The 23,462-nt window shown below is 42.9% G+C and overlaps 6 protein-coding genes across 9 annotated transcripts; all 6 read right to left on the bottom strand.

Annotated features, from left to right (window-relative positions):
• Positions 1 to 4,729: 4,729 nt before the first annotated feature.
• Positions 4,730 to 5,008, bottom strand: RB195_010462 (uncharacterized protein; the record flags this gene model as incomplete). Its single annotated transcript, XM_064191478.1, has 1 exon — positions 4,730 to 5,008. The coding sequence occupies one exon, from the start codon at positions 5,006 to 5,008 to the stop codon at positions 4,730 to 4,732; it is 279 nt and encodes a 92-aa protein (XP_064049061.1).
• A 331-nt stretch (positions 5,009 to 5,339) lies between these two features.
• On the bottom strand, positions 5,340 to 6,924 carry RB195_010461 (uncharacterized protein; the record flags this gene model as incomplete). Of its 2 annotated transcripts, none has more annotated exons than XM_064191477.1 (4): positions 5,340 to 6,043; positions 6,156 to 6,295; positions 6,397 to 6,600; positions 6,704 to 6,924. In XM_064191477.1, 4 exons carry the CDS (start codon positions 6,922 to 6,924, stop codon positions 5,340 to 5,342), a joined length of 1,269 nt encoding a protein of 422 aa, XP_064049059.1. The 2 variants fall into 2 exon arrangements, with proteins under 2 accessions (XP_064049059.1, XP_064049060.1); XM_064191476.1 differs by having other exon boundaries at positions 6,397 to 6,567.
• A 221-nt stretch (positions 6,925 to 7,145) lies between these two features.
• On the bottom strand, positions 7,146 to 7,751 carry RB195_010460 (uncharacterized protein; the record flags this gene model as incomplete). Its single annotated transcript, XM_064191475.1, has 1 exon — positions 7,146 to 7,751. The coding sequence occupies one exon, from the start codon at positions 7,749 to 7,751 to the stop codon at positions 7,146 to 7,148; it is 606 nt and encodes a 201-aa protein (XP_064049058.1).
• A 1,152-nt stretch (positions 7,752 to 8,903) lies between these two features.
• RB195_010459 (uncharacterized protein) lies at positions 8,904 to 10,237 on the bottom strand (the record flags this gene model as incomplete). 2 transcript variants are annotated; one of them, XM_064191474.1, is made up of 2 exons in its annotated part: positions 8,904 to 9,454; positions 9,574 to 10,237. In XM_064191474.1, the coding sequence occupies 2 exons, from the start codon at positions 10,235 to 10,237 to the stop codon at positions 8,904 to 8,906; spliced, it is 1,215 nt and encodes a 404-aa protein (XP_064049056.1). The 2 variants fall into 2 exon arrangements, with proteins under 2 accessions (XP_064049056.1, XP_064049057.1); XM_064191473.1 differs by having other exon boundaries at positions 9,257 to 10,237.
• Positions 10,238 to 11,026: 789 nt separating this feature from the next.
• Positions 11,027 to 11,548, bottom strand: RB195_010458 (uncharacterized protein; the record flags this gene model as incomplete). The annotated part of the gene is made up of 1 exon (XM_013436530.2): positions 11,027 to 11,548. One exon carries the CDS (start codon positions 11,546 to 11,548, stop codon positions 11,027 to 11,029), a length of 522 nt encoding a protein of 173 aa, XP_013291984.2.
• A 3,278-nt stretch (positions 11,549 to 14,826) lies between these two features.
• Positions 14,827 to 23,452, bottom strand: RB195_010457 (uncharacterized protein; the record flags this gene model as incomplete). 2 transcript variants are annotated; one of them, XM_064191471.1, is made up of 14 exons in its annotated part: positions 14,827 to 14,967; positions 15,025 to 15,115; positions 15,339 to 15,422; positions 18,670 to 18,833; positions 18,901 to 18,978; positions 19,342 to 19,489; positions 19,569 to 19,693; positions 19,751 to 19,871; positions 19,958 to 20,036; positions 20,097 to 20,195; positions 21,431 to 21,529; positions 21,616 to 21,735; positions 21,798 to 21,875; positions 23,404 to 23,452. In XM_064191471.1, 14 exons carry the CDS (start codon positions 23,450 to 23,452, stop codon positions 14,827 to 14,829), a joined length of 1,476 nt encoding a protein of 491 aa, XP_064049054.1. The 2 variants fall into 2 exon arrangements, with proteins under 2 accessions (XP_064049054.1, XP_064049055.1); XM_064191472.1 differs by lacking the exon at positions 21,798 to 21,875.
• Between the last annotated feature and the right edge of the window lie 10 nt (positions 23,453 to 23,462).

Genomic DNA, 23,462 nt, shown 5'->3' with positions numbered 1-23,462 from the left:
ACAAAGCAGGGCCTTGGCTTCTAACCTCACAAAAGTTGACGTCATAAACAGTACACGTCCTAACAATTCCAACGGAGGGAAAACTACAGGTGTCAAAATATGATGAACATGGAAATTTTTGAAGAAAATTGAAAGCAAAAACTTGGAAAACAATAAACATCCGAAAGAACTGGAAACAACCAATCCGCTACGAATGCTGAAGTAGGAGTGCAAGATGTAGATTCCATCGCAAACACGATATAAGGAGTTGCTTCATCAGGTGATTTACTATTAACCTATTTTACACCATTTTTTTTTCTATTTTCTGAAACCAATAAGATATCTTTAAGGACTGAGTGAAGCACATACTAGTATAATAAGAGGGAGAGAAGTAAGGTACATAGGTCAAAATACAGAGGAACAACTAAAAAGAAGAACAAAAAATCAGTATTGTGTCTAGACGATGTAATAATGCGCAGGTTCAGCACTCCAGTAAGCCATATTTTTGCAGAAGAGGCGGAAACTTGAAACTACACTTAGAAGGTGGAGATTTCTATATATAATCTCCACCTTTTAGGTGTATATATATACCAGTCTGAGCGTCCGACTAAAGCCGGACTTCAGTCTTTCTGTGGTGTTTGCTTCGCTCGCCTTCAGTGATAAACGAAAATTAATATTAGTGTTATTAGTTATATGAAATTGGACTTGTGTATCTCCAGCAATCCTTCCTTTTTATATTATAACTAAAGATTTCATAGTCTTCTTTCTAAACGCGTCAGTTCTACATTTGCAGAACATTCGAGCTTCAGCTTCAAACACTCCTTATCAATATATTATAGACAATACTTAAAAGTATCACCCGAAATATGGGTTTTTCTCCTGTTTTCTATAAACGGTTGTCAAAGAATGGTGTTTTTGGCATAGAATGACGTGAAAGACGTCATCCTGCTGATAAAGATAACGTCCCACGTCAGATCACATAAACATCCTGCTACTATTTAAGCAGCCGTTTTCATGCACGTTTCCACTTTCTCAGAACGGCATGTTACCAACTTGAGGCGAACGAAGAAGGAAATAGATACGTGGAGGAGTCATGAAGGTGAAAAGCAACGCGCCCAGTGACCACGGCTTTAACCATTTATCTTTTGCGACATGCACACGAAGTTATTACGTACCATTTCGACACCGCGGAACCCGTTGCAACCCATTTTATGGCCTTCTGGCATCGGTGCAGGATCCGACGCCGTGGGACCCGTCGCAACTCATCTTATAGCTTTGTTGTGCTGGTGCACTAATCCGACGCCAGTGGACCCGTTGCAACCCATTCTATAGCTCTTTGGCGCCGGCGCACCAATCCGACGCCGATGGGACCGTCACACTCGCCTCTATAAGTATCTGGCGCCGGTGGACCCGTCGAACCCCCTTTTTGAATTTCGTGACTACTAATTTCGTGAAGGGGACTCGTTATTATATATCATGATCATGATCATGATCATGATCATGATCTACTATATAATAACGGGCTTATTCTGTCACGTGTGTGTGTGTGTGTGTGTGTGTGTGTGTGTGTGTGTGTGTGTGTGTGTGTGTGTGTGTGTGTGTGTGTGTGTGTGTGTGTGTGTGTGTGTGTGTGTGTGTGTGTGTGTGTGTGTGTGTGTGTGTGTGTGTGTGTGTCACGAAATTCGAAAAAGGGGGTGCGACGGGTCCTGCGGTGTCGGATTGGTGCGCCAGATACCCATAGAAGCGGTGCGACGGGTCCACCTGCGCCAGATAGCCATAGAAGGGGTGTGACGGGTCCACCTGCGCCAGATAGCCATAGAAGGGGTGTGACGGGTCCACCGGCGCCAGATACCCATAGAAGGGGTGGGACGGGTTCACCGGCGGCAGATACCTATGGAAGGAGGTGCGACAGGTCCACTGGCGTCGAAATAGTGCGCAATAACTTCGTGTGAATGACGCAAAAGATAGATGGTTGCAGCCGTTTCAAAGCCGTGGCCACGGGCGCTTTGCTTTACACCCTATATGACTCCTCCGTGTGTTCATTTCCTTCTTCGTTCGCCTCAAGTTGGTAGCATACCCCTCTCAGAAAGTGGAAACATGCATGCAAACGGGTGCTTAAATAGTAGCAAGATGTTTATGTGATCTGACGTGGAACGTTATCTTTATCGGTAAGATGATGTCCTTCACGTCATTTTATGTCGAAACATCATTCTTTGATAACTGTTTATAGAAAACAGGAGAAAAACCCATATTTCGCGTGATACTTTTAAATTTTGTCTATAATATATTGATAAGGAGTGTTTGAAGCTGAAGTTCGAATGTACTCCAAATGTAGAACTGACGCGTTTAGAAAGAAGACTATGAAATATTTCGCTTATAGTTGTAATATAAAAAAGGAAGAAAGATTGCTGGAGTCCAATTTCATAAAACTAATAGCACTAATATTAATTTCCGTTGATTAGTGAAGGCGAGCGAAGCAAACAACACAGAAAGTATGAACTACGCATCAATTCGACGCCGACGGACGCTCGCCCACCGGCGTCGGATTGGTCCACCGGCGCCAGATACCTGTAGAAGGAGGTGGGAAGGGTCCACCGGCGTTGCACTAGTGCGCCGGAGCCAGATACCTATAGAAGGGCGTGCGACGGGTCCAACGGCGCCAGATTGCTATAATATGGGGTGCGACGGATCCACCGGCGTCGGTGGACCCGGTCATTGGAGCGCAATAAATTAGTGTGCATGACGCAAAAGGTAAATAGTTGCAGCCGTTTCATAGCCGTAACCACTTGGCGCTTTGCTCTTCACCTTTATGACTACTCCCGTGTGCCTATTTCCTCCTTCTTTCGCCTCAATTTTGTAGCATGCCGTTCTCAGAAACTGGCTGCTTAAATAGTAGCAAAATGTTTATGTGATTTGACGTGGAACGTTATCTTTATCAGTAGAATGTCTTTCACGTTATTTTATGTTAAAACATCATTCTGTGATAACTATTGGTAGAAATCAGGGGGAATACCCATACTTCGAGTAATGCTTTCAAATTGTATCTATATTATTCTGGCATCGAAGGAGTGTTTGTAGCTGATGGTCGAATATTCTCCAAATGTAGAATTAATTCATAATACAAAGAAGAGAAGGAAAGCGTTGTTAAAAAAAACACAAATCTAATTTTACAGAAAACACCACTACTATTAACTTTCATTGATCAGTGAAGGGGAGCGAAGCTAAAATCACTGGACATTCAGACTGGTATATAATAACGGGCTTATTCTGTCACGTGTGTGTGTGTATGTGTGAGTCACGAAATTCAAGAAGGGGGTGCGACGGGTCCACCTGCGTCGAATTGGTTTCTCGATGCTATAAAGCTATAAAATGGGGTGCGACGGGTCCCGCGGAATCGAAATGATGCGCAATAACTTCGCGTGCATGTCGCAAAACATAAATGGTTAAAGCCGTTTCATAGCCGTGGCCATTGCGCGCGTTGCTCTTCACCTTTATGACTACTCCCGCCTATTTCCTCCTTCTTTCGCCCCAAGTTTGTAGCATGCCGTTCTCAGAAAGTGGAAGCACTCATGCAAACAGCTGCTTAAATAGTAGCAAGATGTTTAAGTGATCTGACGTGGAACGTTATCTTTGTCAGTAGGATGATGTCTTTCACGTCATTTTATGTTAAAACATCATTCTGTGATAACTATTGGTAGAAATCAGGGGGAATACCCATACTTGGAGTAATGCTTTCAAATTGTATCTATATTATTCTGGCATCGAAGGAGTATTCTATGGTGTGATGGTAGAATATTCTCCAAATGTATGATGGTAGAATATTCTCCAAATGTAGAATTGACGCGTTTAGAAGGAAAAATCCGTAATCTTTCGCCTTAAATGATAATACAAAGGAGAGAAGGAAAGCGTTGTTAAAAAAACGCAAATCTAATTTTACAGAAAACACTACTACTATTATCTTTCATTGATCAGTGAAGGGGAGCGAAGCCAAAACCACCGAAAGTCTGAAGTCCAGCTTTTGCCGGACATTCAGACTGGTATATAATAACGGGCTTATTCTGTCACGTGTGTGTGTGTGTGTGTGTGTGTGTGTGTGTGTGTGTGTGTGTGTGTGTGTGTGTGTGTGTGTGTGTGTGTCTGTGTGTGAGTCACGAAATTCAAAAAGGGGGGTGCGACGGGTCCACCGGCGCCAGATACCTATAGCAGGGGGTGCGACGGCGCCAGATACCTATGGAAGGGGGTGCGACGGGTCTAAGTTGGTATCATGCCGTTCTCAGAAAGTGGAAACGCGATGAAAACAGCTGCTTAAATAGTAGCAGGATGTTTATGTGATCTGACGTGGAACGTTATCTTTATCAGCAGGATGATGTCTTTCACGTCATTTTATGCCAAAACACCATTCTTTGACAACCGTTTATAGAAAACAGGAGAAAAACCCATATTTCGCGTGATACTTTTAAATATTGTCTATAATATATTGATAAGGAGTGTTTAAAGCTGAAGCTCGAATGTCTTGCAAATGTAGAACTGACGCGTTTAAAAAGAAGACTATGAAATCTTCAATTATAATGTAAAAAAGGAAGGATTGCTGGAGATGCACATGTCCAATTTCATACAACTTTTTTTCTCTCCTTAATCGGCGGGCTGATGTCATCGCCTGACGCGATTACCCGCATCTTCGCCGAGGTGTGCCGTCCTTAAACACAGCTCTGCCCAACCTTCTCGATCTTCTGCGAGAGCTTGCAAAGAATCAATCCATTCGTCGATATTCCAGGTTTCTGCGAAACCTTACGTCTCGCCTGAACTGCCTATCCACGCCGAGTGTCCTCAGGTCCTCTTTCACCACCTCAGTCCAGAACTTCCGTTTTCGGCCAGGTGGCTTCTTCCAGCTCGAACCCGACGAACTCTTCAGAACTCGTTGGACAAGGCGATCTGCCAGTCTCCTTAATGTATGACCAAAGAAGCGAAGACGATTTACTTTAGCCGCTTTCGAAGGCGGTGCAAGATGTTGATATCTTCCACGTGTCATCCGCCGGTATACCACATCAATTTCTGCGTAAAGATCTTCATTGTGACATACCCTAGGTCAAAAGTAGCTAAGTAGCCGTCTAAGCTGCTTTCGTTCCGTGCAGTCAAGCCTCTCCATAATCGTTGATGCTGCTGCTTAAGTCTTCGATCCGTACATCATGATGGGGCGAATTGCGGATAGGTAGACTCGCAGCTTGACTTCGTTGGTGATGGGGGTCGACCACAGACATTTCGTTAAGGAGTTAAATACAGAAGTGGCCTTAGCGCATCTTTGCTGAACAACTCTCTCGCAGCTGCCGTTGTTCTTCAGCATACAGCCCAGGTAACAGAACTCATCGACGAGTTCTATCGGTTGTCCGTCTACCCTGATTCCCGAGATTCGAAGAGATCCACATCTGATTTATTCCATATCCACATTTATCAGGGCGTAGGCGTGGTCCGTAGGCTGCAGCCAGCTTCGATGCAAGGTTGACAACATGCTGAAGTTTCGTACTGCTTTCCGCGAATATAACAACATCGTCGGCGTACTCGAGGTCAGTCAAGGGGCACCCTGATGGTGCTAAGACAATGTCGGCAGGAAACTGGTCGACTGTTCTTCGCATAATGTAGTCGATGGCGAAATTGAACAGGAAGGGTCCTGCCACCGCCCCTTGTCTTACTCCAGTTACCACTTCAAACGGTGTTGTACATCCGACTGGTGTTCGAACTGCAGCAGTTGTTCGTTGATTCATGTCATCAAGCAAGTGAACGAACTTTCCTGGTACTCCATCGGCGCGAAGCGCGTTGAGAATACGGCCTCGGTGAGGAGAGTCGAACGCGGCTTCAAAGTCCAGAAACGCTAGTTGCATTGGTTTCGAATACCGCTGCCAAATTTCGATCACTCTCCTGACGATGAACACATGGTCAATCGTAGATGGGCCAGGACGAAGACCAGCTTGCTCGTCGCGCGTTGTTTCTTCGCGATGTTTAATGAGTCGGTCCGTGATAATGCGCTCCTGCGCTAATAACACGCAGCAAACAGATTCCTCGATAATTCCTAGGGTCCGTGACGGATAACTTCTTGTGGAGGGGAATTATGATAGCGTGTCTCCACGAATCAGGTATCCTTTCGTTTATCCATATTGAACGGATGATCTTTGTCATCTCACGAATCCCAGACGGAGGAAGATATTTTAGCATTTCTGCGCTAATCCCGTCGTCTCCACCAGATTTTCCATTCTTCATTTTCTGAATACAGACCAGGACCTCCGACTCGGTCGGTGGCTCCTCGTTAACCGCATATGTCGGTCTATGAACGTGTTCGAGTTCAGGAGCTGACGGTGCTAGCCGGTTCAGCAAGGTCTTGAAGTGTTCCTTCCAAATTGGAAGGGTTGCTTCACCGACAGCTACCCCATTAGCAGTGCTGAGGACATGGGAACATCTTTCATTTTGCCGCTATACTGTTTTAGTAGAGCGTAGGCTTTCCGCGGGTTCCTGTCCTCCCACGCCTTCTCAAACTCCATCGCTCTTGACGTCCACTCGTTATCGCCGTCTTGTTGCAGTTGACGACGCAGCTTCCTCCTAAGACGCTTTTCCTGGTTGAAGTCACCAGCGCTGTGCGCGACACATACAGAATTGTATGTGGATTTTGTTTCCGCAGATGCAAAGGCAAACTTCCTGAACCGGGAGCGTTTCCCCTGCAGCGTCCTGGACGCACTTTGTGAAGGAGTCCGCATCGCTAAGCTTCTTCCTGGTTCGTACTCCAACATGAATAGGCACATGTTGGCGGAATTTTCTTTTGCATTCATCGTCTTTCAGACCTGCCATGTCGATTTTCGGTTGAAGAGGAACTCTTCGGCTTCTCTTGTGGAACCGTATCTTGAAGCTGAGAAGAACTGGACGGTGGTCAGAGTCGAACGCGATGTCCCAAACAGCCATGATTTTCGGATATCTGACTGAGGAATGTTCCTCGCCAGAACGTAGTCGATCTGAAGCTTAAGAGTCCTCATCTTCCGCTTGCGCTGCTCTTCAGGCGTCAAAATGGTTAACTCCTGCCACGTGAGCTGATGGCGTCGATGATTCCTCTTAAACGTGGAAGCGATGATGAGGCCCGTCTGTTCGCACAAGTCGATCAGACGGTCACCGTTGTCCGACGTGCGCTACGTTGCATAGTACCATTTTCCTAGCACATCGGATTGCTGTTCGAGTCCCATCTTCGCATTTGCGTCGATTCCGACAATGACCACCTGCTGGGTTGGTATTTTAGACATCAACGCATTGAGTTCATCATAGAAGGCGTCCTTACTGTTGTCCTCAGCGGTTTCCGTAGGTGCGTGAGCACTTACGATCCAGAGTTTACGTCCTCTGCGATCCCGCAGTTGTAGAAAGGCGCATCTAGACGACGTTGAGCCAAATTCCTCCACCAGGTTCTTGTAATCGTTCCTCATAGCTATCGCGCAGCCACCTACTTTGTTCTCATCAGCATCGCCGCAGTATATGGTGTAATTTTCGATGCTGATGACGGGCCGATCTCTCATGCGTGTTTCCTGCAGTGCAGCAAAAGGCACACAGAGATATCGCAGAAGTCTGGATAGAGCGGCTTGTTGGAGTTCACTCGATAATGTTCGGCAGTTCAGCGTGACGAAACGAATGTTTGTTGCCAAAGATTCCATGCTCCCTTCAGGCAGTTGACCTTTCAGGTTATGGGCTTTGGCGGTGTGCTGGACGACAGCACCTTTTTGCAATGTATGGGAAGCTTTCGCCATATAACAGTGCAGGTTATATAGCTCGTACGTTCCCAATGCGTACACTCGAACGCCTGATTGCGTTTAGTTAAAGCAGGGCCACCACGTGCAGGTAGCAATCAGACTCGTATACGCGGCCCCTTCATACAACTAATAACACTAATATTAATTTTCGTTTATCAGTGAAGGCGAGCGAAGCAAACACTACAGAAAGTCTGAAGTCCGGCTTTAGCCGGACGCTCAGACTGATATATATATATATATATATATATACCTAAAAGGTGGAGATTATATATAGAAATCTCCACCTTCTAAGTGTAGTTTCAAGTTTCTGCCTCTTCTGCAAAAATATGGCTTACTGGAGTGCTGAACCTGCGCAATATTACATCGTCTAGACACAATTCTGATTTTTTGTTCTTCTTTTTAGTTGTTCCTCTGTATTTTGATCTATGTACCTTACTTCTCTTCCTCTTATTATACTAGTATGTGCTTCACTCAGTCTTTAAAAATATCTTATAGGTTTCAGAAAATAGAAATATTTCAACATCTGTAATTCAACAACCCTTTCTTCAAATTTGCACTTTCGTAAGTAAGCGTGTTCTTGAACTTTTACACATTATATAAAATCTGTGAAATAAAAAAGTAAATCTTAGGAAGAGACAAAGTAGTTGTGTCCGACTAATTGAGATTTGATCCCAGCAAATTATTATTGCTCATTTTCATCACTTTCTTAGCTTCCATGTTCATGTATAAAGCAATCTCAAATACAGTGAGAGCAAATTTGGCTTTATTGCGTCCTAAAACCTAATGGTTCAGATGGACAAGGAAGACTAATTTTTCACTTCCATTTTCATGCACCTTAACAAGATGGGCCGAAAAAAGATCAATTACATGCATTTTTCGTGATCGTAAGTCAGAAAAATTGCCAGACAGTAGTGCTGCCCACATCTCTATTAGTGTGCAGCTTGACGGCCCAAGTGTGTTGGCTGTGAAATCGGTGTAAGTTTACCTTGATCATCTTGATTCCTCTTATTCTTCGAACTGGTCGAGCGGTCGCCGGTAATCATTTCATTTGTCCCGACTGCGTGCCAAACTCGTCCAGTTGTTTCTCCTTGCGCGTGGAATACGAAGGGCATCGAATTATTCTTTTAAGGATTTTGTGAAGAACTTTGACTATTGGTCGAGTCGTGGCCTTGCTGTAGTGTTCTTAATATCGCTAGGAACCCAGTCGTTCACGGTTCTGCTCCAATGGTTGTGTCCGACCCACCTGATTTTACTTTTCTTGGCAAACTCGGCGGCGTCTCTAATCTTCGATCGTTGACGTGAGAGAGAACTTCGAATCCCGTCCCTCACCTTCGTGAAACGGGATACTCCTAGCATTGCTCTCTCAATTGCGCGTTCAATGACGCTCATCGCGTTTTGTTCCTGCTTGCGAAATGCCCAGGTTTCCGAAGCATAGGTCAAAGCAGGAAGTATGGTGGTGTTGAAGAGGTGAGCACGTAGCCGGGTGTTCCTTTTCTTTTTCACTACATCCTCGATGCTCTTATACACTCCCCAAGCCGCTTGTCTCCTATTGCCCAACTCGAAGTCAAGCCGTTCATCATGTTCAATTCCCGACCTAGATAAACGTAGTTGGTGCATTCGGATATGTTCGTTCCGTTGAGCGTGAATGGGGCATCCGAGACCCATCCGTTGTGCATGAATATCGTCTTTTGCAGATTCAGCTGAAGACCGATACATCCACATGTTTCATCGAATTCGGTCAGCATTCGTTCCGCTTGGCTGATGCTAGGTGTTATCAGTAGGATGTCATCAAGAAAGGGCAAATGGTGTAGCTGCCGACCATCAACCTTCACTCCCATGTCGTCCCATTCCAACCCTCGCATTGCGTTCTCGAGGGTGAATATTTTGGGTGAGATTGTATCACCCTCGACCCCCCTCTTCACATCAACTATGATATTCATGTAGAATGACGAAATTCCGGTCGTGAAGTTACTGTACAACTCTCGTAGTACCTTTATGTACTGCGTAGGGACGCCTTGGTTGTCCAAGGCTTCCATGACCGCTTCCGTCTCAACTGAGTCGAAGTCCTTGTTCGAGTCGATAAAGGTGCGAAAGAGCGGCATCTTGTACTCTCGTGATACCTCGATGAGTTTCGAAACAGTGTGAATGTGGTCAATCGTGCTGAATCCTTTTCGAAACTCCGCTTGCTCGCATGGTCGTACTTCATCCAAGATTTTTTCAATCGTATTAACGATCACCCTTGTGAAGAGCTTGTAGATGATGGACAGTAAGCAGATTGGGCGATACTTGCCGATGTCATGTGGATCTCCCTTTTTATACAACAACACGGTCTTGCTGGTCTTCCACTGTTTAGGAGCCTTGCATTCGGACAGGTAACGTGTAAAGAGCCTCGCCGGGGTGTTGATGAGTACTAGCAGAAGGTTCTTTAGGTGTTCTGGTCTTACTCCGTTGGGATCGGGCGCCGTGTGATTTCTTACCGACATGATAGCATGTCGTATTTTGGACGGGAGAACCTCTGGAATGAAATGTCCGTATTCCTTCAGATAGTGAGGAGGCAAGTGGACATGGCTGTCGAAGAGATCAGAAGTTGTAGATGATTTTCTCCATTCCCCTTCTCAATGCAATGGTTGTTCCCTTTGGGTTCCGGAAAGCAGTCATCGTTGTTTTGCGACTAGCAAAGTCTCGACGGTCATAGCGGATTCCCCGCCTCTGCAGCTTTAGCCAGCACTTCTGCTCTTCTCTCTTTAAGGTCTTCCTTTATCGTCTCTCTGCAAAGCATTGTGAGCCCGGGCGTGATTTCTTGTTTCCTTGCGGCTCGTGCTGCTCCACGCTAGCGTATCAGCTCAAGAGTTTTAAGGAACAGGAGTCTCTTGGTGGTTTTAAAATTCCTCAGTGTTCTTCGCGCGGTCGTGAAGGTGCTCAACGAGAGGGTCATATTCCTCGTCGACGTTGTCCATTGCGGAATCTTTCCAAAAGCTGGATAGCGTAGCGAAGAGATCCCAGTTAATGATAGTTCTGGTATTTCGTTCTCTGAGCTTGGCGGCTTTCTCTTCTCTCCTTGTGGAGGAAAATCTTCCCCGGAAGACGTGATGGTCTGATCCCGTATAGAACCTTGGCACAAGAACGACGTCCGTCAGGCAGAAGCTTTCCTTGACGATGATGTGGTCTATTTCATTACGGTACCCTCCACCGGGTGACTCTCACGTCCACTATAGAGAGGAGGGCTTCTAGAATTGCGAGTTCCTATGGATAGTCTTAGTCGTCATGACGAACTAGGAGAGCCTCTCTCTCTGCTCATTCCGTCGTACGCCGTGGGTCCCGATGTGAAGTTCCTCAGCCGTTCTTCTTGGACCAACTTTGGCGTTGACATCGCCAATTATGACCCTGTAAAGGGCATGATCTTCTCTGCAGAACTTCTCCAGGCCCATACAGAAAGCTTCAATTTGTTCTTCTCTGTAGCTTGATGTGGAAGCGTAAATGACGAAGATTGTCAAAGCTGGTGTTGGACCACACCTTCTCATCCGCAGACGTCCGATTCGGGTCGTAAGTTGTTTGAAAGAGTCGATGTTTATTGCCATAGTCGTGTCGAGGACGCTAACTCCACCAACACCTCTGCTGTCGCATTTTCCTAAGAACAGTTCTTCTGCAGTTTCATACACGGCGTTGAGACTGTGACGTCGTCTCGTCTCGGTCAGCCCGATGACGTCGTACTTAATCTTCTTGGCCTGTATCATCAGATCTTCGATGGCCGCTCCCGATGCAAGCGTGCGTGCGATATAAGTACAGTTCGCCATCTTAGCTCTTTTCCGTTTCGGTAGCCTATATGACTCCTGCAATCCCGTCTTTCCTAACGTTACCGTACCAGGTTTTCCTCCGGAATCAGTAGATTCTCTTCTACTACTGTGAACTACTACTACATGCGTAAAATTTTAGAACCCATGGGCAAGTTGCAAGCCTCTAGTCCCATGAGTTTTTGTGAGAACTTTGCCTTCTACCCGAGTGGACATGTGGAGCTTATTTGTTGGAGGCGACTCCAAACCGCCTCCGTTGCACCTCCCTGTCACTTGATTGCAGGTTTTTGGCCGGACCGACGTGCGGGATACAAGGATGTCATGAGTCAGTCCTGGCTGGGCCGAAAGAGGGAGTCCATCTCCTGAATCCACCCCCGTCTCTGGGCAAGCACAAGGTCGCTTTTGGTCTGCGAAGAGCCCCTATCCGCCACCCGGGGACGTGCCACGTAGCCTCACGACTAAACTCACGTATAAACTAAATTAAAGTAGATTAAACTGGATAGACTGCTGATGGAGACGGAACTAGATGTGCGTTCCAACGCACCACGTAGGAACTAAAGCGATTCCCGTGCCGTTTCTTACGACGATCGCGAAGAGATGAGCGGAACGACGTGGTTTTCTGCAATCTACGACCCCATATAGAATTTTTCTACTAGAAATCCATTCCACGTCAGATTCATACTAGATTCATGGTATGTTGCTTTTAGGGGCAGCATGCGCGGAATTTTCGATGTTAGGTTCTTTCCGTTGTTAGATAAGGCTACCGACTTAGTATAGGCAGCGAAACCGAGAAAAATCTGTCTATTGAACTCTTCACTATACTTTTTTTTACTTTATTTGGAAGCTGCAGATTGAGAAATTCTCAAAACAAGCTTGACCCTGGCTGTGGGTCGCTGATCCGAGAAGAGCATTTTGTGGAGTCTCTAAGTTGGTGATTGAAAAAATAGGGAAAAATAGGATTGAATTCATCCGTTTAGTAGTGGAGAGATTTTGTCGTTTAAATTGTGAATTGAATCGCCCATTTCAGGCTCTGAAGAAGGCGATTCTGCGTTAAAAAAATAAAACGTTTGCCGATAAAATTATTTAACAACCTCGTGTACAGCTCATTAGAAATCAATAGAACATCTTACTTTCCCGCGGTTCATTAAAAATCGAACTTTTCAATTGTTACAATAACTGATTAGTGGTAGTAAACCACAAAATTGACGATGTCGGGATTTCTCCACTAAAGGATATTGTTGTGTGTGTGGATTGCGAGTACGAGCGCGTCCACGCTGAATTCCCATTAACCGTTCCAAAGAACAAAAGGTGTGGGAAACCAGTTCAGATTTTCCCACGGGACACCTTACAAAACATCCTAAAGCCCTATGCATACGCAGCGTCTGCGAGTAAGCCAACAGTAATCCATGTGGTTTCCCCAGCACCCTAATTCAGTAAAACCAGTGGATAATGAAACTGCCCAGGGCAACAGTGCGTATACAAAGATGGCAGGCTATAAGATGCCTCGAAAGAAAATTTGGACACGAAGGTCTTCTCCCAGGCCTCTTCTTTTTAGGAAGATAAGGGAGAATTGATAGTGAACATACTCGTACACGTAATCCACACCTTTGACCTTATCGTTTCGTGGAAGAGATCACAACATCGTCAATTTGTATTTATAATGATATGGAACTGATATGCTGCCTTTAAAGGAGAAACTGACGCAATGTAGAAATCTGAAGGAAAACAGAGTTTGGCGAGCAGATTATAGATATGGATTGATAAGATCCCGCTCAGTTACTTCTAATCCGCCTGAAAAAGGGCCTCCTTTCCTATGAGGTAAGCTTACGCCTACGCCTATAAGCGGGATCGAAGATCAATGAGGTTTTTCACCAGCCAATCCAAGTAAAACCAATGAATAGGCTGTTGAGAAACTGGCGCGTGTACAACAGTGACGCGCTCCAACCCACCTCGCAGGAACAAACGCCGTTTCCTTGCCGTCTTTTTGATCAATTAGTGGGTTTGAGTGGGGGACGCTCACACTTCTATACGACTTCTATACGCCGAACTCCATATTTTCCATCAGGGTTCCACACTACGCCAATTTTCTGATGTACCGCTGTTAAGGCAACTCACTATCGCAAAAGGGCTTAGTAGCCTTGATTGAACCCTTAAATGCCAATTTTTGACGGACGCAAACCTACTTACAAAAAAATCCGTGAAATCTGCAGCCATCTGACAGCTAACGGTAGCTTATATTCGAAATTATTTATTTCAAAAAATGTAATTATGTGAATGTATTACGCGCTTTCAGTGAGAAATTAACCACTTATGTCTAAAAACAATGTGATAACAAATAACTGCACTAGAATTCAGCATAAATCTTGAGATAACGAGAAAGCAGAACAACACGCAAAAATCAAGACTATGAATGACAAATATTTGTTAAAAATCTAATGCAATCGCTATTATGAGGCAAGAGTAAAACAAAACCAACAAAGAATTGGGCCGGACAAGACTGCAAGAGTACATATAAATAAAGCTCAGGCTGCCCGCAGAGTTCGGAGCCACGCTGTTTGGCGACTCTGCGCTTTTGGTTATCGACTGTTCACAACAGTGCGCTCAATAACCACCAAAACCGCCAAACCGCGCACCAGCGCGGCTCTGAACTCTGCGGGCAGCCTTAGATAGACAAAGGAGGAATTGTGAACGCACAAAAAAACACAAACTCGGAATGGTATGCTTTACAGAATCATTGGAAACGAAATTACCCTGTTTATGTACATTGGTAGCACAAAAGCATAAAGCAGTATACCATGATTCTGACGTGGGATGGCTTTCCCCAAGCAAAAGCTAGAGATGGGCTGCAGATTGCAGTATCCAGGATGGATCCGTCCTATCTCTCCCTAATCGTAAAAAAACGGCGTGGAAACGACGCTTGCTCCTATGAGGTGATTTGGAATGCGTCACCTTTTTTATGCTCTGGTTTCCTCAGCTACCTGTTCAATGGTTTTACTTGAACAGGCAGTTAGTTGAGGGATACAGCGCGTACACAAGGTAGAGATGAAAGGAACTACCCCGGTTCCGGCAATCTGCATACTTCTCTCTAGATTTCCGTTGGGGGAACACGTCAGAATCGGGGCATGCTGCCTTTGAGGAGGACATTTCATTATGATTGTTAAGGCACAAATATTGCTTAATGGATATAAAAGCAAAGCAGAATGCAAAATCAGAACATAAAAAGACTAAGCGCATTGAAAAAGAACAAATACATGCTCTACTACTGCACTACTATTTTGCATTTAAATCTCTTTGATGCCATCAAATTTGTTCGAAATTTGTTGCGACTTGAAGGTGTATATTGGGAAATCGTCCAACTTCGATATACACTGGATGTAAGCGAGAATAAATGCAAAAAGTGCGTGCAAAAATGAGTTGAACTCCTAAAGGAAAAACCGAAATTATTACTATCTATTCCCCTCTACCACCATGTTATGAACATCAGCAATAATTGTCCTGGCAACTTCGACAGCAACTTCTTCTTCCTTGAGTGTAGATTTGTCCAAATATTTTCTCAGCTTTCGACGAATTCTGAAATCAGCTCTCAATTGAAAAGTTCCAATCTGCAGCATTGGAGAAAGCAAAAAATTCGATTAATTCCAACTACTACCGGGGCCCAATGTACTCAACCGCGTGAGCGCGACGTATTCATTAGTACGCACACTCTCTTTTTGACACAAAATTTCTTCTCCTTCTTCACTGCCCCAAAGCGCACCGTGCTCACCCAGTTAAACATATTTGGCACCAATTATACCTCGAAGGCGTATTTGAGTCCTGAGCCAATGAGTCGTCATAGAGAACGTGATACTGGCCCATACAATCAATTTCTGCTAAGTTGCTGGAAAAAGGAACGCATCCATAAAATAAACTAACACTGCTCTGAATTATTTCAAGTCAAGTCACGTCCAAAGAAGAATGAGAAAACCAAATAGACAATTATGCAACATCACTCGGAGGAATAAATTCGAAAGAAAACTCGACTAAATCTTGAACCTCGATAAGAACTCATACCGGTAGTTATTACCACAATACGCACATCAGCAGATCAAAGTGCAGCACGACTTCTTCTCGAAGGATGAATTCTGCGATGAAAGAATCGTGGAGTAAAGCAGTTCCTTTTGCCTTAATCTACTTTTCTGGTAAGACATTTTTTATGACAAATTAAATTTTCGGATACTAACGCCGGATAATGCGAACTAACGCAATAAACCAATAAATGGCGGACGCAAAAAAAAACAATTGCTCATTTGAACCCAATCTACTCAGATTAGAACTCCAAATTTTTATACAATACTCACTAAAAAGATAGCTTTACCCACACAAAGTTCATAAGCACACGACTTGGTTATCTCGAGAAGGCTAATTTGTTTACCAACAGATACACTTCCCCTGAAAAGCTCAAGCTCATTACAGGTTTTGTCTGACGGCGATTTTGCAGCGAAAAAAATTGATTTGAAAATTCACCCTTTCCAGAATATAAAAAAGGATAGCCTCACTTCAAAAATTTAAATTTAGAAACTGCATTGAATAACGCTGAGATAAGGAGAAATTGAGTCAGAATCAAGTTTTTAGCAATTTTGTATACGAATATATGAAATATGTGAATAGACCGAAGAGATTTCCCCACCATAGAAAACTCCTAACAGAAAGGGATAAACGAACCGTCATATATCATGATCATGATCATGATCATGATATATAATAACGAGCTTAGTCGGTGTGTGTGTGTGTGTGTCACGAAATTCAAAAAGGGGAGTGCGACGGGTCCACCGGCGTCGGATTGGCGCGCCGGCGCCAGACATCTCTGGAAGAGGGTGCGACGGGTCCACCGGCGTCGGATTGTTTTTTTTTTTTTTTTTTTTTTTTTTTTTTTTTTTTTTTTTTTTTTTTTTTTTTTTTTTTTTTTTTTTTTTTTTTTTTTTTTTTTTTTTTTTTTTTTTTTTTTTTTTTTTTTTTTTTTTTTTTTTTTTTTTTTTTTTTTTTTTTTTTTTTTTTTTTTTTTTTTTTTTTTTTTTTTTTTTTTTTTTTTTTTTTTTTTTTTTTTTTTTTTTTTTTTTTTTTTTTTTTTTTTTTTTTTTTTTTTTTTTTTGTTGCGCGCCGGCGCCAGACATCTCTGGAAGAGGGTGCGACGGGTCCACCGGCGTCGGATTGGCGCGCTGGCGCCAGACACCTCTGGAAGGGCGTGCGACGGGTCCACCGCGTCGAAATGGTGCGTGATAACTTCGTGTGCAAGACGCAATAGATAGATGGTCGCAGTCGTTTCATAGCCGTGGCAGCTGGGCGCTTTGCTTTTCACCTTTACGACTCCTCCGCCTGTCTATCTCCTTTTAAGTTCGCCTCAAGTTGGTAGCATGCCGTCCTCAGAATGTGGAAACCCGCATGCAAACGGCTGCTTAAATAGTAGCAGGATGTTTATGTGATCTGACGTGGGACGTTATCTTTATCAGTACGATGATGTCGTCCACGTCATTTCACGCTAAACATCATTCCTTGATAACTGTTGGGGAAACACAGGAGGAAAACCCATATTTCGAGTGATACTTTTAAATTTTTTCTATAATATATTGATAAGAAGTGTTTGAAGCTGAAGTTCGAATCCTCTCCAAATGTAGAATTGACGCGTTTAGAAAGAAGACTATAAAAAATTTCGCTTTTAGATATAATATAGAAAAGGTAGAAAGATTGTTGGAGATACACAAGTCCAATTTCACAGAAAATGCCACTACTGTTCATTTTCGTTGATTAGTGAAGGGGAGCGAAGTGAACACCACAGAAAGTGTGAAGTCCAGCTTTAGCCAGACGCTCAGGCTGGTCTTGGACTATAACGGCTAAAACGATATTATCAGAACAGTATCACATAAACAGCTGATTTCTTATTTATTCTTTTGCACTTTCATTTCATTTTTCATTGTAGTTGACTAGAACCCAAAAAAGAAAAGCGATCAAAAGTTTGCATTTGTTGAAAGAAGTGAAAACCAAACACCAATTTGAGCTTATTAGTTCGAAAAAAATTTTAGAAAAAAACTGAGGAGTGTCGAAAATTTTGAAGACTGTTCGGTTCAAACTGAAAATGTTGTATACGGTTAGCTGCTACCAACAAATAAAAAGCTCATTAGACGCTAATAGTTTACCATGCTATCAGATACATTTAGATAACTAATAAATAAATGAATACGGAGTTTCCTTCACTACTGCTGCAACGAAATAGCAGGAAAAAAGTTCTATACCCCAACCAAACTCGCAGAATTGTTCTACAGAAGAAAACTAATAACTAATACTAATTCACCAAATCATAAACAAAATACTAGTTACATTACTGCTACATCTCCTGATCAAGCTCACCAAATTGTTGCAAAAATCATACCAAAATTTCTCAATCCAAGCCCATTTCTAATTAAACAAAATTCATGGAAAATGCATTGAGGCGTTTGGTGAGTGACAATCCAACAAAAATCAAATTACCAAGTGCTAAAAGATAGTTTTAGCTGAACAAAATAAAAAAGTCAGTCCAATAAGAGACAACAACATAGAATCAAATAACATCGAAGAAATAGAGGAATTAAAACAGTCGAAGCACAAACTCTTCTGCAAATGCGTTTTCCCAATTTTAGAGTTTTCACAGTCTTACCAGAAAAAAATGTCTATCCATCAAAGGAATAGATTCGTGGAGATAGTTGAACAACAGAACAGAACACAATTCTGCCACTTCTTTTTGCCTTTGCTCACTGAACGAGGTTACCGCAGGGAAATAAAAGGAGTGGAATTTTTCCAGCTACAGAATTCAGCAGCGACACCACCTTTCGCTCTGGTGGGTATGTCAGTTATCCAAGTACGTATACAGAAAGAACACAACTGTAGATCAAATTAAGACGGGAATTCAGAATATCCTGCCTAGCAACAAGGATTTGCAAAGCATTAGAAGCTTTCCACTGGAACACTTACTATGCAAATTTTGCATCGTAAGTGAATATTATGAGATTAGACAAGACAAAGATGAGCCTCAGTGAGAACACTAGAACCCGCAGTCTATTTGATATCTGCTATGAAAAGCAATATGAACTCACGAACATGGGCAATGAACTCACAGACTTCTGTTCTGCCTTGTAAGCAACGGCGAATACATGGCCGATTTCACAGAAGCTCGCTTGCAATCAGCTGCTTCAAAATTTGCACACAACGTTACAGGCAAAGAGTCAGACGATGAAGAACCTGCACGTACTCCATCACGATTCGCTAGAGGAAGCTCTATCTACAACGAAAACGAATTTGTAGTCCGCAGAAGTAGTGTAGTCATTAGAAGACTCAAAATGTCCTACCATATTTTGAACCTCACCCTCCAACTCTATCAAATAGTTTTGGTAGCCAGGCGATTGAACAAATCTTCCTAAGTACTTCTGTAAAAAAAAATAGCTATATATAGCTGGGTCAAAACGACGTGAAGCACGAATGGTGCGTAGACAGCGGTTGGAATCAAGATGGGACCATGGCGAACTGCAGAGGTGGGTGCCGTTAACGAGGATCCTTACACGATCCCAACCGCTGCGCTTCGACGCAGCCGTTTGCGCAAATGCCCGCGCTTCATGTCGTTTTGGCCCGACTATAGCATGAGAATGGTTCAGCGAAAGGAATAGTCATTTGCAAAGCTTGGGTCAGAGAAGCATAAATGAGTTAAAGCAAGGCTAGTTGTAAACTATAGCATACTCGCTAGAGAGATCTTCTGCGAAACGGAGTATGACTAATAGAACTTTGTGAAATACCTCTCTCAAACTATCCATACAGAGCTCTTTGACGGAAAGAAATGATGAACGTAAAGGTCGCCCACTATCTGAACAGATTTCTGATTCCATAGCTTGACGAACGCTAACATCGACACGAAGAGGTGTTAGTGCTTGCATGGAGAAATACCTGAGGTGAAAAGTAGGTGTATATTAGGTTAAAAGTAGGTGACAGCAACTAAAAGAAAACGAACATTAGGACGACCTACTTGTCGTAAATACAGATGGCGTCCTCAAGCACATCATTATCAGCAAGAGAATCATAATTTAACTCGAATGCGTTGCAAGCCAACAGGAATTGAATATTATCGTGGTCATGGTGATCGTCAATAAACTACATGCAGAATGAATAGAACGGGAAGATAACCCAAACATTTCCAGAAAAAAAAACCTCCAAGAAAGCTAACAGCAGAGCAGGCACGTGCAGAACATCTTCCACACTACATCCTTGCGAAAGTTTTCGCAGCTGATATTTTTTGAAGTAAATGCTGTTCCTAAATTCCTTGTAGTACCTGGAAATTTGGCGGTAGAAAGCGATACTTAGGGACGATCCATATATAATAAAGACAGCTCGCATCGAAACATGATTGAAACCAACCGTAATTCGAATAAATCACGAACAAAGCGAGCAGCTTCATCAAATATGTTTGGCGCTAAATGTTCTTCAGATAACCTACCTGAAACAAAACATGTAGCAGAAGTGGACTACAGCAGCAGCAGAATTGAAGAATACGTACTTAATACTCGCTCTGAAATACTCCATGGAAAAGAAATACTGGAAGCAGATTCTCCGTCAATGTACTTGTCGTAAATATTACGAGCATCAAGCAAAGCAACTGCAAAGAAATAGAAGCAAATTTTGCAATAAAAATTTTATTGTTACAATCCCAGAGGAATATTCGAAGTCACATCTACATTCCTTTGTTGTGTATGTTCGGAAATGTCGTTTCAAAGTCTAGAGTCCTTCTATCCTTTTTTCTTTCAAACCATTCTCATTTTTACGACATGTCTTCTCAACTAAGAATAAAGTCTTAGAGTCAATCGACATTCTATTTTCATTCTCTCATCGTTTCGCCTCCGTCGCGTATTTCTCTCTTTCGCCAGATGTGCTCATGACAACCAAACTTCGATTTATTAGTAAGATGTGTGCATGCGCACAATAGCACATAGCAGGGTAAAAACGGCATGAAGCACGGAGTAGTTGCGTAAGCGGCTGCGCTCGAAGCGGTGCGTGGGGCACAGCAATTAGGATCGAGGGGCGCCTTGCTAGCACCATAGCTGCAATCAGTGGTAGGCCAAGCTCAATTCCATCCGCTTTCTCCACTGCACCGCTTTGAGCGCAGCGGCTTACGTTACTGTACCGTGCTTCATGTCATTTTGTCCCCACTATTTTTGCAAATGTATGTGGGTATTTGTAAGCAAACGACATATGTGTGTGTGGATCACTATTTTTGTGTGATATATATATATATATATATATATATATATATATATATATATATATTGATCTTCTATCCTTTTTTCTTTTAAATCAATCTCACTTTTTTTATCTTCATGTCTTCTCAACTACGAATAAATTCCCATGCTAGCACCTCATCGCTGCAATTCGCAACGGTCCCACCTCGATTCCAACCGCTATCTCCACCACGTCCGTTGGAGCGCAACCGCTTACGCACTGTGCTCTTGATGTCGTTTTGACGCGACTTTATGTGTGTCGGTTCAAGGTGACAAACTATCCTTCCGCGCACCTGCTACAGCGATGGTGAGAACGTAACTGTTTATTGTATCACCTCTTCTATTGGAGTTATGCATAGTTTTGTATTCTTTAAGTCTCAACACTGTCTACGAGGAACTGGTTTTCCGTTATGGTGCGTGTAACCCGGACAGCAACATTTGAAAAAGATTCTTTCAGGATCGTGCAGCAATTTTTCCACGTATCATTTAAAAAAAAAGTTCAGCGCAAAAAAATACGCTACAAAACAAATCCTGCATCATTTCGTAAGAAACAGAAAACGACACTTTTAAAATTAAAAAGGAATGTTATCGAAAAGGAGAGGCAAGCACAACTCACGGGAAAGCTCCGCTTTTTGCAACGATTCAGTTCGATCTTCTCCAAGAGATGTCTTAAACCCATTAACATGTGTCCAAAATTTGACTAGATTCAGTCTATCTGGAAAAAATGTCCATGGAACCAAACCTAGCTGACGTTTTACAAGAAACCACCAAACATTTCATTAAGTTCATCAAAGTACGCACCACACGATTCCAGAAAGTGAATGAAAAACGTCATGCCCAATGAGTCTCCTAGGATATCATCAACGCTATGAGGCAGAACACTTGATCCTTGGGCAGTGATCAGATTCTCAAAAATTCCAGCTGCAACAAAACATTTGCGAGCAGAAAGGGGTTCCAAGGACAAACCATGCAGAATTTCATACCTTGCATCGCGTTCTGTTGAGAAAATTGATACTCTGCAACTAGTCTATTTTGTCCACTTGCACTCTTATTCTTAACATCTGAAATATAGAATGCTGATGCTAAGATATGAACAGTGAGAAGCTCTTTACCTATGCCAGCTAGGGAAGTTCTCCCAATATGACCTATCATATCATCCATCCTAGTGGTAAAGGTGAAGGTGAAAGTGCGTTTTTAAAAGAGTGTCAGAAATGACACATTGAAATAAACTGAATGAAACGGGAACAGTATGCAAACTATCCGAGATTTCACGAACGGGCTGTTGAAGTTTCATTCAATAGGACCGAACGTCTTCTACAGTTCTCTTCGAATTGGCGTCAACTTTTGTTTGAATGCTACTGAAGAATAGCTAATACCTTGCAGAAAGAACGCTCCAGAAGACTTATTACTGAATATTCGTGAACATCCGCTTTCTCCCTCACCGGCTGTGTGACAGGTGGTAGTTGTTCGTTGGCTATCGTAACCTAACAAAGCTTAACCGCTCAAAGAAGATAAACGGATCGAGATGACACTGTCCAACTGTCATTCCCTGCTTTCGTACGGAAGGTGCAGCAATTCTAATTATAACTCACTGTCTCCGAGTGCGATCAAATTTAAAACCAGCATAGAACGATACATACTAACCATAGTAACCTTCTTGTGGTTGAATAACTGCAAGGTTACTCTGGTTACTAGTATAGATGATCCTTAGAGCCCGGTTCCATATTCTTGTCAGAGATTGTACATGATCACATACATTTATCCTTCGTTAGAAACTAACACCCTTGGTCACTCATAATTTAAAGGCATGAATCGAAGTTATTTCACTCGATAGCAAAAACAAAAAGCAAATCCTTAATATGTCGATCATGGAATGTAATAATTAACCAAATTAAGTGATAAGACAGTAAGCAAATGTCATAGAGTTCCTGGATTCTTTTACGACGACTGCCACAATGGCCGATACTGGAAGATATCAGCAGTTAATGTTCAAATCCGTTGGTATTCAAAAGAAAAAAAACCCAAAAAGAGGATAGAGAAAAGTTGATTAAGCGGCAAACATTCCCAAAAAGGGTTAATTTTGCTCTCAACACAATACAAAGCGGCTGTGCAGCCCGTCTTCTGCTTTGTTCCTGTTCAAAAAAAAAGATGAGTGTACGGATCAACGTTCTTTTCTCTACATGTGGCTAATACTAAGAATCTATCTAAAGATTCCAGGAGAAGAAGATATCACTAGTTAAAATCTATGCTATTACACATTTCCAATCTTTATATGAGTAGAAGTAGTACCACTATGCAAACAGGTGTTATTCAATGGTGCAAATCACTTTGTCGCCCATGTATATCAACGGAACTAGCATATCCAAACAGCTTCCTGTTCAAGATGGAACACAGAACAGACATAGAATTGGTCTTTGTTGAACGTTTAAAGCTTTTTTAGTTCTGCTGGGTATAAAAAGTGTAACATAGTACCGAATTAATTCGAACGAAGTAGATACGGACAAGTAGTAATTGGTGTTCCCAACCATTTCCCCTCACGTTATGTTAGTCAGTAACCACTAATGCATGAAAACCCGGATGAAAAGTTACCTCTGCGTTCTTTCTTCAACAGCTCCAGCTTCGCCAGCACCGCGTTCATGATACGTCAT

The sequence above is a fragment of the Necator americanus genome, chromosome III (assembly GCF_031761385.1).
Source record: "Necator americanus strain Aroian chromosome III, whole genome shotgun sequence".
Classification (NCBI taxonomy): Eukaryota; Metazoa; Nematoda; class Chromadorea; order Rhabditida; family Ancylostomatidae; genus Necator; species Necator americanus.
Note: the sequence above shows the minus strand (reverse complement) of the source record. Positions and strands in the feature narration are given on the sequence as shown.